The sequence below is a fragment of the Hyperolius riggenbachi genome, chromosome 3, assembly GCF_040937935.1.
Source record: "Hyperolius riggenbachi isolate aHypRig1 chromosome 3, aHypRig1.pri, whole genome shotgun sequence".
NCBI classification, from domain to species: domain Eukaryota; kingdom Metazoa; phylum Chordata; class Amphibia; order Anura; family Hyperoliidae; genus Hyperolius; species Hyperolius riggenbachi.
Window position 1 is genome coordinate 379,371,744 of NC_090648.1, and position 15,710 is coordinate 379,387,453.

Genomic DNA, 15,710 nt, shown 5'->3' on the forward strand with positions numbered 1-15,710 from the left:
ACAGGACTTTAGGTTGAAAAAGCTTATAGGGAGTTAAAGCTTTTATATAAATGGACATATGCATACAAGACTTTTGCTTATAACTTGTTGTTAACCTCCTTGGGGGTTATCACGAGTCAGACTCGGGGTGGAAAAAACAACCCCCAGCGTGACTCATGGTAGGCGCCAGGAGCCTTGTGCGGAGCATAGCGCTTAGTAGGTGTTTTCATTCACCTCCCGAGGGATCCGGATGCCGGCAGCCATTCTCTTTCCTGTCCTCAGTCTCTGCATCTCTAGGGGGAGATTGCCATTTGTTGTCATAACAGATGGTGATCTCACTACAGGGTTACAGCGTCACCCGGAGTATGAACTGAGAACTGGAGCACTGGGTGGTAAGTGCAGGGGCTGCTGCAGATCTCTGGTGTGGTGTTTTTTTTTTTTTTTCAGCTAATTTAAACTGCAAGAGCTTTTCTAAGCGCTTTGTGATTTTGAAAGCTCTAGCGCTTGTTATCCTATGTGAGTGCTCTCACTGGAGCAATGTGATTTTGTAAAATGCCCCCATAGCATTGCATTAGCTAGAGCTTTTCAAATCACTTGTGCTTAAAAAGCTCTTGCAGTGTGAACCAGCCCTTAGGCTCCCTGCACACTGCATGCGATTCTGATTTTTAATCGTTACAGCATGCTGCATTTTTTTCAGCATTTTTCTGTTGATGGCATTCAGGGAAAATTGGAATTGCAAATTGGAAAAGGAATCGGAATCGCAAATCGGATTTGCAGTGTGCAGGGAGCCTTAGGGTTTAAAAGCCTGCAAAAAATGCACTGCTTTTAGACCCTAAAATCCAGAAAGAATCAGACTGCCAGGGGGGTTAATAAAGCAGTTAATGTACAGGATTTACTGGAGTTCACAAAGAATGAGTTTTGTTTAGGGTTTCTTCCCCCAAGTTAAAGGGAACCTGACATGAGGAATACGTAGGCTGACATTTTCATTCTCTAATAGACCATGCCAGTTGCCTGACTTCTGTGCTGATGCTGCCTCTAATGCTATAAGTCACTGGCCCAGAGTGCGCATGCAGATCAGATGCTCTAACGCCACTGGATGCATGCTTGTTGCAGGTGTGACCCAAACACAACTTAAAGAGAATCTGTATTGTTAAACACAATGCAGCAAAAAGAAAACTGGTAGGAGCCCCCTCAAGTTTCTACAGTTTCAAGATGGCCACATCTGTAGTGTTTTTTTCCTAGAGATTTTGAGATGGACTGACCCTATTAGTTGTTTTTCAGCATTTGCATGCCCCCCCCCCCCTTTTTGTTCAGGAGACTAACCTACTTGTTTGATTACATTTTTTTCTTAGCGTCTCCATTACTTTTGTACGCCAACCGGCGTGATCTACGACTGGTGGACGCTGGAGGAACAAAGGGGAACTCTACCGTTCTAGTCAGCGGTCTGGAGGATGCAGCTGCTGTGGATTTTGTATTTTCCCGAGGCTTTATTTATTGGAGTGATGTGAGTGAGGAGGCGATAAAGAGGATTGATTTAAACAAAACTGGCAGCAATCAGGATGTGGTTATATCTGGTTTGGTATCGCCAGACGGACTGGCTTGTGATTGGTTGGGAGAAAAATTATACTGGACGGACTCTGAGACAAATCGAATAGAAGTCTCTAATTTGGATGGCTCTTTACGGAAAGTATTGTTCTGGCAAGAACTGGACCAACCTCGTGCAATCGCCCTGGACCCTACCAGAGGGTAAGTGTTTTTATCATTTGTGATTTGGTGTGCATTTTAAAATACAGATGCCAGACGGTATAATTGATATTTAATTGGGTTATTTCCCTTATAAATGATGGTTGCCTCCCTGAGAACTCATAATATATTGGAAACTTTCTTCGAAAACTGTGTCGCATTGCAGGTTGACGTTAAAACATTCAGAATTTTTTATTTTTGCTTACATGGTGAGCTGTAACTGGCAAATCAGTTCACAAAACAGGTGCTGCTAATGCTGTTTTGGTACCAGTGCTTGGTTAAGCCATCTCTCAGTGGTTGTTTGTGCGCCTGGCGCTTTAGTTGATGAGTAGTGTACTGGTTAAGGGCTCTGCTTCTGACACAGGAGACCTTTGTTTGAATCTTGTCTCTTCCTGTTGAGTAAACCAGCACCTATACAGTAGGAGACATTGGGCAAGACTCCCTTCACAGTGATCGAATCTGCTGTATATCGGCGGGAAAATCATTGTGTATGGGCCCCTTTACACTGTTTCCTTCTCCTTTTAGAAGGCAAATTTCACCAGCATTTTACCAATAGAGGGCGTCCTAGTGGCTGCAGCTCTGGCGCTTTGAGTCCGCCAAGAGAGAAGGATGATCTAAATGAGATTTGTGTGGTTGGGTTGTTCAGGAAGATTATGAAGGATGGTGGTGGTTAGTGCTGTGGAGCAGACTAAACTGTTAAAGCAGAACTGTAGTGAGACATACATGGAGGCTGCCATATTGATTTCCTTTTAAGCAATACCAGTTGCCTGGCAGCCCTGCTCAGCTTTCTGCCTGTAGTAGTGTGAATCACACCAGAAACAAGCATGCAGCTAATCTTGTCAGATTTAACACAAATGTCAGAAACACCTGATCTACTGCATGCTTGTTCAGGGTCTAGGGCTAAAACTATTACCGTAGAGGCAGAGGATCAGCAGGATAACCAGGCAACTGGTATTGTTTAAAAGGAAATAAATATGGCTGCCTCCTTACTCCTCTCACTACAGTTCTCCTTTAAGTTAAATATTTATTTGAAGATTACCAGGAGGCCTAGGGTAAAGGGAGACTTAAGATTCATACACACGCTTGATTGAAGTCGACTGAGATAATCAGGCGTGTTTACAGAGGCCCCCAACCCACAGCAGCAATCAATCCCATTGTGCACGCCGCTCCCCTGTCTGTGCGTGACGTCATGCACACGTCACTCCTCCGTCCATTAGTGACACAACTACACATCAGGCATTAATCTGAGATGTTACCGGTATTAAATGTAGAAGACGGTTATCTGACTTTAAAAACACGGTGACTGTGTTATTGCAGTAGCACAAATAACTTCAGATTGGTTTTTCATATTTGTGGACTGAGCACTGCTATTACTATTATATATGTTAATTATGAGGACTATCATCTGAGAAATAGAACGTCAATTTTTTTTTTCATTTAATTGCAGTTTAAAGGGAAGGTTCAAGCAAAATAAAAAAGTTTTACTTACCTGGGGCTTCACCCGCGCCCTGTGCAGCCATCCTGTGCCCTCGTAGTCACTCGCTGCTGCTCCAGTCCCCCGCTGGCAGCTTACCAACCTCGGAGGTCGGCGGGCCGCATTGCGTACATTTTTACGCATTCCCGCTAGTGCAGGAACATTAACAAATACATTTTTACGCATGACTGGTTCAATGCGTAAATTTTTACGCATTGAACCAGTAATGCGTAAAAATGTATGTGTTAATGTTCCTGCACTAGCGGGAATGCGTAAAAATGTACGCAATGCAGCCCGCTGACCTCCGAGGTCGGCAAGCTGCCAGCAGGGGACTGGAGCAGCAGTGAGTGACTACGAGGGCACAGGATGGCTGCATGGGGCTGGGAGAAGCCCCAGGTAAGTGAAACTCATTTTTTTATTTTGCTTGAACCTTCCCTTTTAACTGTATTACTGGTCGGAGTCTGTGCATATTTTCCTATCTCCAGGATTCCAAAAATTACTCCAATCCCTTTATCGATCAGAAGCAGATGAGACTTATTGTAAATAATCAAACAACCAGAAATTTCCTGTCAATCTGATGGGAAACTCATATTGCTCATGTGTGCCAACCAACTCTAGAATTAAATTTTATCTACCGTAAAAATGCACTCTGTTGGCCATATTAGGCCAGGCTAATGTGTAAATACCTCTATATGCCCCTCATTACAAGGGCTGCTCTGTCTGCTTTTTATTCTTTTGTAGCCCATAAGAAGATAATCTTCCCCAGTTTAGATTTTTGTTCTTGTGTCAGATTTGGGGCTGAGGTTCCTTGGCACTAGACACAGGCGTTAATCCAGAGGTCTGCTTTCTATTTACTTGTAGAAAAGAAGAATGTTTTCTTTGATGCGCAGCCATGTGTACACAGCAGCATGCAATCAGATGCAGATCACTGCCAAAGCTCCGAGCCTCATCACATACAGACAAATTAATTGGGATCTTTTTCCCTGGGCCTCCAGGGTAGATGATTATGTCACGATAAATGTGGTGTCTCCTGCTCTCCCTGCAGCTTCCCATCTATCACTTCAGTATCTCTTACATTTTTTTTTTTTTTTTTTTGCATTTTCTTGGTCTGTGAAACACTTGTTTTTACAGAAGATCACTGCTGCAGTCACAGGATGCCTTATGTAACAAGTGGGTGGCCAAACCTGGACTCCTTTTCTGGGCAATATGAAGCACTTCTGATAGCAGGAAATGCCACATGCAAATATTTCCATTGTGCTGCAATTTCTCATTTCTCTGCTGAAGTGTGTAATGAAGATTGCCATTTCCCTTTCAATATTTTTTTCCTTACTGTGAGACACACTGGTAAAAAAAAACAAAAAAAAAAAACCTGTAATTTTTAAAATATGTTGGTGTAAAGCTGTGTTCCCACTTGAGCTGAGAATGCAATTTTTTTTTGTTTGTTCTGAGCACGATTCAGTTAAGTGCAAGGGACCAACAGCCTAAAAAGACCCGTACTCACTATGCGATTTCACGCTAAGACACATCCCCCCCCCCCCTTCCCCCAGCCGACCAGCGTTTTTTCTTAAACAAGTGGTCGTTTCTGCGATCTCACCGTGTTGGTACAGGCACACAATTGCATGAATGTTTGACGACATGCAGCGATAACGACAGGCACGATTCCTGCTCAAAGTAACAGGGTCATTTGACCTCTCATTTGTGCCCGTCGTGTGCGCTGTTTCTTCCCGTGGGTAGGAGGCTGGGAAAAAAGTCAACCTTCAAATAATTATGTTCAACTTCAATTATGCACTCAATACTTGGCCGGGAATCCTTTTGCAGAAATGACTGCTTCAATTATGCGTGGCATGGAGGCAATCAGCCTGTGGCACTGCTCACGTGTTATGGAGGCCCAGGATGCTTCAATAGTGGCCTTAAGTTCATCCAGAGTGTTGGGTCTTGCGTCTCTCAACTTTCTCTTCACAATATTCCACAGATTCTCTATGGGGTTCAGGTCAAGAGAGTTGGCAGGCCAATTGAGCACAGAAATACCATGGTCAGTAAAGCTTAAGGCCGCTATCGACGCATCCTGGGCCTCCATAACACCTGAGCAGTGCCACAGGCTGATTGCCTCCATGCCACGCTGCATTGAAGCAGTCATTTCTGCAAAAGGATTCCCGGCCAAGTATTGAGTGCATAATTGAAGTTGAACATAATTATTTGAAGGTTGACTTTTTTTTGTTTTAAAAACACTTGTTTTATTGGTCGGATGAAATATGCTAATTTTTTGAGATAGGAATTTTGAGTTTTCATGAGCTCTATGCCAAAATCATCAATATTAAAACAATAAAAGGCTTGAACTAAATCAGTTGTGTGTATTTGAATCTAAAATATATGAAAGTCTAATGTTCATCAGTACATTACAGAAAATAATGAACTTTATCACAGTATGCTAATTTTTTGAGAAGATCCTGTATAGGAAAGGAACACAATTATGCAATGAGTAAAAGTTCATCTCGGATCCACAAAGAGTGGACAAAGAGAGCTAGTTCACAGTGCTCAGTTGTGTTGCAGAATAATTCAGCATCGTCCACTCACTGCCCATACAATTCTATGGGCCTGTTCACAGTACTGTGTTGTAACAAATCATGTAATTCTAACTCACTGCATACAGGCCTTGTATTGAAGTCTATGTCCAGTCCCCATTGCAGTTCACACCCATAACGCATATTATGCAAATGACCACTTTGAATCCAGCCTTAACCACCTAAGGACTGCAGTCTTAAAACCCCTAAAAAGAAACAGGTGGTTTTCTAAGAATGAATTCTGTGCTCAGAGGCTGGGTCTGCTTATATTGCCCAGCCTCTGTTGCTATTTCAATCTCCCTTAAGTTCCCCCTGCGCTCCGCTCTCCCCCATAAATAACAGCCGCGCTGCCGACACGCAGCGTGTCACAGCGGGCTGTGTTAAAGAGAATCTGTATTGTTAAAATCGCTCAAAAGTAAACATACCAGTGCGTTAGGGGACATCTCCTATTACCCTCTGTCACAATTTCGCCGCTCCTCGCCGCATTAAAAGTGGGTAAAAACAGTTTTTAAAAGTTTGTTTATAAACAAACAAAATGGCCACCAAAACAGGAAGTAGGTTGATGTACAGTATGTCCACACATAGAAAAATACATCCATACACAAGCAGGCTGTATACAGCCTTCCTTTTGAATCTAAAGAGATCATTTGTGTGTTTCTTTCCCCCATGCACTGAAGTTTCAGGCTGCTCTTTTCTTCCTGCAAACAGCTTTGCCCTTGTTTGTAATTCCTCAGTATGTGAAAGCCCAGCCAGCTCAGAGGACGATTTATCCAGCTTGTAAAAGAGAAGAGAGAAGCTGCTCTAATCTAAATAATACACAGGCAGTGTGCAGAGAGGGGCCTGGAAGGGTGAGTTCATAGCAGAACCACAACACTGAAGAACTTGGCAGCCTTCCAGACACAGGCTGACAAGTCTGACAAGAGAGAGATAAGTTGATTTATTACAGAGACTGTGATAGTACAAAGTGCTGCAGTAAGCTAGAACACATTAGAATAGCTTTTGGAACTTGTAGGATGATAAAAAACAGGATGCAATTTTTGTTACGGAGTCTCTTTAACTTTTGTCCTGTCACTCACTGCCGCTCCCCCGCCTTCTGCATAGCACCGGTCCCCGCCCGCGTCCCTTCCCTCCAATCAGTGCGGAGGGAAGGGACGCAGGCGGGGACCGGAGCTCTGCAGGAGTCGGGGGAGCACGCAGACTGACAGGACAAAGGTAAACACAGCCCGCACAGCGTGGCTGTGATTTATGGGGGAGAGCGGAGCGCAGAGGGAACTTAGGGGGGATTGAGATAGCAACAGAGGCTGGGCAATATAAGCAGACCCAGCCTCTGAGCGCAGATTTCATTCTTAGAACCCCACCTCGGGTTCTCTTTTTAAGGACTAGACACTTTTTTTCCATTCAGACCACTGCAGCTTTAACGGTTCATTGCTCGGTCATACAACCTACCACCTAAATTAATTTTACCTCCTTTTATTGTCACTAAGGGCTGGGGCACACCGAGCGGGTTTTTTGGCGTTTTTGCAGCCGCTTGCGGCTGCGGATACGCTTGGTCAATGTATCTCAATGGGTTGTTCACATTAGAGCGGGAGGCGTTTTTTTCTGAAACGCATACTCCTGAGGTGAGGCATTTTTTGGATTGCGGAGGCATTTCTGCCTCCAATGTCAAGTATAGGAAAAAACGGCAGTTCAGAGCGGTTTTGCAGACGTTTTTGTTACAGAAGCTGTTCAGTAACAGCTTTACTGTAACAATATATGAAATCTACACCAAAAACTCTTCACAAAACCGCAAAATGCTAGGTGAAACGCTACAGAAAAATAAGAAAAAGCATTTCAAAAGCTGCTAGCATTTTGCGGATCTGCTAGCGGGTTTTGGTGTTCCCCAGGCCTAAAGCAGCTTTCTTTTGGTGCTATTTGATTACTGCTGTGATTTTTAGTTTTTATTATATTCATCAAAAAAGATACGATTTTTTTAACTTTCTGTGCTGAAATTTTTCAAATAAAGTAAAATTCATATATACATTTTTGTCCACATTTATTGAGCTACATGTCTTTGATAAAAAAAACAACCATTCAGTGTATATTTATTGGTTTGGGTAAAAGCTATAGCGTTTACAAACTATGGTGCAACAAGTGAATTTTCCTATTTTGAAGCATCTCTGACTTTTCTGAGCACCTGTCATGTTTCATGAGGTGCTAGAATTCCAGGATAGTATAAATACCCCCCAAATTACCCCATTTTGGAAAGAAGACATCAGATATTTCTCCCACCCAGCATGGGTATGTGTAAAAATACACCCCAAAACACATTATACTACTTCTGACTACGGCGATACCACGTGTGACACTTTTTTGCAACCTAGGTGCGCTAAGGGGCCCAAAGTCCTATGAGTACCTTTAGGATTTTACAGGTCATCTTGAGGCATTTGGTTTCTAGACTACTCCTCACGGTTTAGGGCCCCTAAAATGCCAGGGCAGTATAGGAACCCCACAAGTGAACCTATTTTAGAAAGAAGACACCCCAAGGTATTCCGTTAGGTGTATGGTGAGTTCATAGAAGATTTTTATTTTTTGTCACAAGTTAGCAGAAATTGTATTGTTTTTTTTCACAAAGTGTCATTTTCCACTAACTTGTGACAAAAATGAAAATCTTCTATGAACTCACCATACACCTAACGGAATACCTTGGGGTGACTTCTTTCTAAAATGGGGTCACGTGTGGGGTTCCTATACTGCCCTAGCATTTTAGGGGCCCAAAACCATGAGGAGTAGTCTGGAAACCAAATGCCTCAAAATGACTGTTTAGGCCAGGGGTATAAGCATCTGCAAATTTTAATGACAGGTGGTCTATGAGGGGCCGAATTTTGTGGAACCGGGCATAAGCAGGGTGGCCTCTTAGATGACAGGTTGTATTGGCACTGACATGACAGCAGAGAACATGGGGCATGTGATGTATTGGGTGCGTAGACCAATAAAACCCGTAATACATTCTTTTTGACTAGACCCATATTAAGGAGAAGGCACCAAAAAAATGTTAAGTTCAGAAACTTGGAGTGCAGTGTTCTCCCCAGGATCAATTAAGTGGGCGCGCCGCCCGGGTGAATTAAGGCCCCGCCCGGCTGCTATTTTGCATATTACAAAAGCCAGCGCTGTTCTCTGCACTCAGCGCTGACGCCTCTGTAGCAGATTGCCCAGCAAGCTCAGTTCCTCTACGTACAAGATCTCGCGCTTTCTGGCGGGCTCCTACACTCCTTGCCTCAGCATGGCAATAGGCGGGACCATGCTGCTGACTGCATAGTGCTCCTCCTCCAGGAACGGGGCACAGTACAACAAGCAGTCTCTCACTCTGCCTGCAGGATCGTGAAGGGATGCTGGAGCCTGTGACTAAAGCAGAGCTGGGCAAACTACAGCCCGTCTGGCTTTGTAATCCGGGTATTTAGTGACTCCTTTCCCCCTCACGGCTGTGTCACTTGTCTCTCTCCCTCCCCACCGTACAATTGTTGTACATTTACGTGCAGTACTAACTTTCCTATCTCTGAATTACACCACTTGAAGAGGGGAGTGCAGGTAATCACTCACTTCCTCCCCGGGTGTCAGACGCACGGAGCAGATCTCCACTAGCTGCAGAGAGCGGGATGTCCTGGCTGCCCAGAGAACAGAGCACACAGACAGCAGCGCTGAAGGGGAAAAAAAGCAGTCTGATCTGATAGGTACAGGCAAAAAAAAGCTGTGACCTTAGGTCAGCTTGCACACATAAAGCTCTGTCCTGAAGTGTATTCCCACCCCCTCTTTTTTAACCCTTAGGATACACTAATCTCTGGAATCTCAAGGGGCCAGCATGTCCTTTCAGACCATGCTGAGCTTTGCATTTTCTAAAAAAAAAAAAAACAGTTCATACCTATGTGTGAATTTGCAGCTTCTCAGTTAAATCTGTAGGACATGCTGAGCCTTGTGGTTCCACAACAATGGGGTCCACAAATGAAAACCTTACCAATCAGATGATTGGTAGAGGAACCAACCCCAAAAACATTGACGGAACAATAGTGGTTGATCGGAACCATTAATGATGCCCAATACGTATAACAATATGATGTCTGTTTCACCTGCACTGTGAACCGGATTTGTGTACTGCAAATCAAGCCTATTTTTGTTCAGTTTTTTTCAAACGCAAACAAAAAGCACTGTAATAGCACATTAAAAACAACCAAACAACCGGTTTTCCTGGTTTTGACTTGGCAGGTTCACTTTAAGACAGATGGTGCATATCTAATGCTGTGTACACACTATGAGATTTTCTGGCTGATTTACTGTCAGATCCATTATTTCCAACATGATCAATCTGCTTTCTGATCGATTTTCGAGCATTTTCCGATCGATTTCCTATTGAAGTGAACGGAAATCGATCAGAAAATGCTCGGCATTTGATCAGAAAGCAGATCGGACATGTTGGAAATAATCGTTCTGACAGTAAATCGGGCAGAAAATCTCACCTAGCATCTCTGTACCTAGCATTAAAGCAAGAGTCATATGGAGGCTCAGTGTTTTCCCCAGGCCTCTATCCGGCTAATTTTGGTAAGCACCCGGCTGATATCGGCTCGTTTCCTCCTCCTATGCTGTCAGCAGAGCTTACACGGCCCTGCATTCGCCCTGTTGCGCCCCACCCGGCTACTTTTTCATGCCACCCGGCTGGAAAAAATTTCTGGGGAGAACACTGGAGTGGTTTCCAACGAAAAGGCTGGGCATGGTAGCTTCTTGGATTGGCAGTTGCGTATCGTGTGGCATAACGGTTGGTCTCAGCCACAATTATGTCGTAGAGACCAGCTTGATCAGAAAAAAAAATTTCTGTCACTGCGGTGGGGCGGGTGAGGGTTTGGCCGGGTGATCAGAAGCCCGCAGGGGCAGATTAGGGCCTGAACTGATGGATAGGAGTGCTAGGGGGTGACAGGTGGTGATTGATGGGTGTCTCGGGGGGTGATTAGAGGGGGAAATAGATGCAAGCAATGCACCTGGGAGGTGATCAAGGGGGGGGGGGGGGGGGGTGCTGGGTCTGAGGGTCGATCCGAGGGTGTGGGCGGGTAATTGGGTACCCGCAAGGGGCAGATTAGGATCTGATCTGATGGGTAGCAGTGACAGGGGGTGATTGATGGGTGATTAGAGGGGAGAATAGATGAAAGCAATGCACTGGCAAGGTGATCGGAGGGGGGAGTCTGAGGGCGATCTGAAGGTGTGGGCGGGTGATTGGGTGCCCGCAAGGGGCAGATGAGGGTCTGATATGATGGGTAGCAGTGACTGGGTGGGTGATGGGTGATTAGAGGGGAAAACTGATGTAAACAATGCTTTTGGGAGGTGATCTGAGGGTGTGGGCGGGTGATCAGGTGCCCGCAAGGGACAGGTTAGGGTCTAATCTGATGGGTGGCAGTGACAGGGGGTGATTGATGGGTGATTGACATGTGCTCAGTGGGTGATTAAAGAGGAGAATAGATTAGGGGGGGGGGGGGTCTGGGGAGGATCTGAGGGTGTGTGTGGGGGGGGTGATCAGGAGCCCCCAGGGAGCAGTTTAGGACCTAATCTAAAACATAGCATTGGCAGATAGTGACAGGGGGAGATTGATGGGTGATTAGGGGGGTGATTGGGTGCACACAGTGGTCTGAGAGGGTGATCGAGGGGGGGGGGGGGGGGGGATCTGAGGGGTGCTGTGGGCGATCCGGGGGCAGGATCAGTGTGCTTTGGTGTTTACTAGGGGGGCTGCCTCCTGCTCTTGATCACTGGGACCACCAGGGCAGGAGGCAACCTGTATAATACACTTTGTATACATTACAAAGTGTATTATACACTTTGTTTGCGGCAGATCGGGGGTTAACAACCAGCCTGCGCTTCTAAACAGCCGGCGGGTTGACGTCGCGTGTGGGCGGAGCCTAATGCTGGTGGATGCGTGCGATCCCCGGCTAATTAGTCCCCCAGGTGCCGCTGATCGGCATTACGCGGTCCTGGGGGTGCCACTTTGCCAAAGCCCATAGGTAGTGGGTGGTCGGCAAGTGGTTAAAGGAAAAAGGAAAGGAAAAAAAATTAAGATACATGTAAACACATACAAATAAGTAGTACATTTCTTCCAGAGTAAAATGAGCCATAAATTACTTTTCTCCTATGCTGTGGTCACTTAAAGTAGGTAGTAATCTGACAGAACCGACAGGTTTTGGGCCAGTCTATTTCTTCATGGGGATTCTCAGCATGGCCTTTATTCTTTATAAAGACACTCCCCTGAAATTGATTTATACAAAGATGCTGGCCAGCCTCCCTGCTGGCTTCACACTTTTTTGGCAGTTGGATGGAGCAACCGTCATTTGCTAAATGCTTTTGAGAAATAAGACCTGAGACCCTCCCCCATTCCCCCCCTTCCTTCACCACTATATGTGACAGCAACATAGGAAACCATTTATGGCTCATTATAGTCTGGAAGACATGTATTTTTTACATTTTAATGTGTTTTCATGTATTTTAAGTTTTTCGTGATAATGGTCCTTTTTAAGCTGTGTTGAGCACTACTGCATGTGTTGCTATTGGGCTGGATTCGATCTGTACCAGATGAAAAACTGGTCCTGTAATAACTGCAGTTTTTCGTTTTTTAAAGGGGTTCTTTCGCGAAAAAAGTAGGCAGTTAAAAAATGTGACAGATGACAGGTTTTGGGCCAGTCCATCTTTTTAAAGAGAACCCGAGGTGGGTTTGAAGAATATTATCTGCATACAGAGGCTGGATCTGCCTATACAGCCCAGCCTCTGTTGCTATCCCAAACCCCCCTAAGGTCCCCCTGCACTCTGCAATCCCTCATAAATCACAGCCACGCTGCTGACAAACAGCTTGTCAGAGCTGGCTGTGTTTATCTCTATAGTGTCAGTCTGCTGCTCTCCCCGCCTCCTACAGAACTCCGTTCCCCGCCTGCATCCCTTCCCTCCCTGCTGATTGGAGGGAAGGGACGGGGGGCAGGGACCGGAGCTATGCAGGAGGCGGGGAGAGCAGCTGAGACTGATACTACAGATGTAAACACAGCCTCAGAGCACGTCTGTGATTTATGAGGGATTGCAGAGTGCAGGGGGACCTTAGTGGGGTTTGGGGTAGCAACAGAGGCTGGGCTGTATAGGCAGATCCAGCCTCTGTATGCAGATAACATTCTTTAAACACACCTCGGGTTCTCTTTAAGGGGGATTCTCAGGGCTTTCTTTGTTTTCAACAGCATTTCCTGAACAGTTGCAAAATCTATCTGACATAATAGTGTGCAAGTGATTAGGGAGGCCGGCTGGTATCTTGCTATTTTGGCAGTTAAACTGCTGTTCAGGAAACGCTGTTGAAAACAAAGAAAGCCCTGAGAATCCCCCTTAAAAAGATGGACTGGCTCAAAACCTGTCATCTGTCACATTTCTTAACTGCCTACTTTTTTCACGAAAGAACCCCTTTAAACTGATCAGTTTCTTACAATGGCATCAGTATTCTATCCGCTTCTGTCATTTCCATTTTCATTTTTTTTGCCACCCACTCCACCTGTCACTTCTGTTAGCCTCGCAGCCACTGCTGTTCACCTCTGCATGCTAGAAGTGCCGGTATACAGCTCCCAGAGTTCCAGTAGACGCACCAGGCTTCCGTTGGTTTGCAAAAGATTGAGAATTCTCCTTGCAGACCAGGGAGGAATTTCACTGGTCCACTGCTCAGCAGGGCTGTGGAGTCGGTACAAAAATCTTCTGACTCCTTAGTTTATGAAACCTCCGACTCTGGGTACCCAAAATGACTCCGACTCCTTAGTCTAATACTTACCAGGGCTGTGGATTTTGTACACAAATCATCCGACTCCTCAGTTTATGAAATCTCCGACTCCTACTCCGGGTACCCAAAATTGCTCTGACTCCTCGATCCCAACTTCGACTCCACAGCCCTGCTGCTCAGTGAACCAGTGAGAATACTCTGAGGAAGAACAATTCAAATTGGTCCATTGCAAACTAGTTAAAGCCTAAGGCCACATACACACATCAGACCATAGTCTTTTGCAAATGAAAGATCACAGACCAATTTTACCCCCTTCCATGTAGTATGAGGGCCATACCTACACAGTCTTTTCTATGGAGCTGAACTCCCCATCAGAAAAAAATCTTTGCAAGATGCTGCACACACAGATGCTGTACAGACACAAAATATCAGTATCTGCAAAAGATCTGTTCCTGCCAAAGATCCGTTCCTGCAAATTGCATTCATAGTCTATGAGAACTGCAGATCATCATACACACCTTGTTTAACTGACATTCATCTGCAGATCAGACAATCATCTGCAGATCTGAAAATCCATCCTGTTGGATCTGATCTGCAGATGAATGTCTGTTAAACAAGGTGTGTATGATGATCTGCAGATATCATAGACTATGAATGCATTTTGCAGGAACGGATCTTTTGCAGGAACAGATCTTTTTATCTTTTGCAGATACTGATCTTTTGAATGTCTACAGCATCTTTGTGTGCAGCATCTTGCAAAAATTTCAGTCTGATGGGGAGTTCAGCTCCATAGAATAGACTGTGAAGGTATGGCTCTCATACTACATGGAAGGGTGTAAAATTGGTCTGTGATCTTTCATTTTCAAAAGACTATGGTCTGATGTGTGTATGAGCCTTAATGCTTCCGCTTGGGCTCTAGGAGCTTGAACCTTTTCCACTACATAGCTGATTCGCAAATCTCTAGTGTTTTTTGGATCGCTAGGGTTGCTACTTTATCATAGAAATCATGAAGTATTTTCCACTAGTGATTTGAGTTATAAATCGCAATCGCTTTCTGGAGCGATTTTTCAGAGGGATAATGCAATGCAAATGAAAATCGCATAACAAAATTAATGGCAAATCGCAATTGCTGGTGTTTGTGATTGCGATTGCTAGTGGAAAAGGTTTTTTTTCTGTGGAGGAACCCGCATAGACTGCAGCAGCAGGAATGGGTGGCATGTGTAAGTATTTTGCAAAAATTATTTGGCGAGCTGCCTAGTGAGAATGAGCACGGTCCATTCTTATAGGCTAACATAGCCATTTACTTCTTCCAGATGATCTAAAGACATCATACGTGACCCAAACTTGTGTTCACTCTCTGGAACGACCTAAACGGACCCACTCTAAATGGACTGAGTGAATGAATCCTCCATTCAGTTCTAATAGTGTTTTATTCTGGCAGTGTGAACCGAGACTAATGGTAGCCAATAATGATCCATTTATTTTTATTTTTTATCCAATCTTACTAGTTCAATGTAATATAAGGGACGCCTAAATTATACATTCGGCATATGCAGTAAATGTACCCTTATACTGCATAGATTTGGTAAGATTGGATGAAAAAGGTTGGCTCATTAGTGGCTACCATTTGACTGATTGGCACAACATTGGGTGGCAAAAGAGAATGCTGGCACAGTGCATTCAGTGTAAATCAGCCTTTAGGTGGTGCACGCTTATGCAACCATCTTATTGTACATTTTTTGTATGTTTTTCCCATAATAGGTTATACTGTAGTTCATATTAAAGGTAGGAAACGTTTAGAAATGACTTCATTTGTTTGGTTGTTTTTTTTTTCATAACTGTATAGGAAATACTTATGAGATGCGCTACAACAATGGCTAGTAAGACTAATAATTGGGCAGTTATTAGTGTGCATATAGAAAGGCTTGTTGTAAAGGGTGCCTAAAGTGATGCTAAGATGGAGGCTGCCATCTTCATTCTCTTATAGACAGTGGCAGTTGCCTGGCTATCTTTTGCACTGTGCATGCCAATAGAATGAAACTGCTTGAGCATGGCTATTTTCCTCTGTGTGCGAGTGCTTAATACTGCTGGATGTGTGCAGAGTTTACTTGTGCATGCCCAGAACGGAAAAACTGGTACTAGAGCAGGGCCACAAGAAGAGGGTCCAGAGCAGCGGTGGGCTTGAGTATCTAGGAACAGAGGC

General features: G+C 44.6%; 1 protein-coding gene across 1 annotated transcript in view; it reads left to right on the plus strand.

The window, feature by feature from the left end:
* Nucleotides 1–15,710, plus strand: part of LRP6 (LDL receptor related protein 6) — a 158,468-nt gene that overhangs the window by 19,176 nt on the left and 123,582 nt on the right. Inside the window, exon 2 of the mRNA XM_068277320.1 lies at nucleotides 1,332–1,725. Coding sequence (XP_068133421.1) covers nucleotides 1,332–1,725 — 394 coding nt within the window. The remainder of the gene's footprint in view (nucleotides 1–1,331; nucleotides 1,726–15,710) is intronic.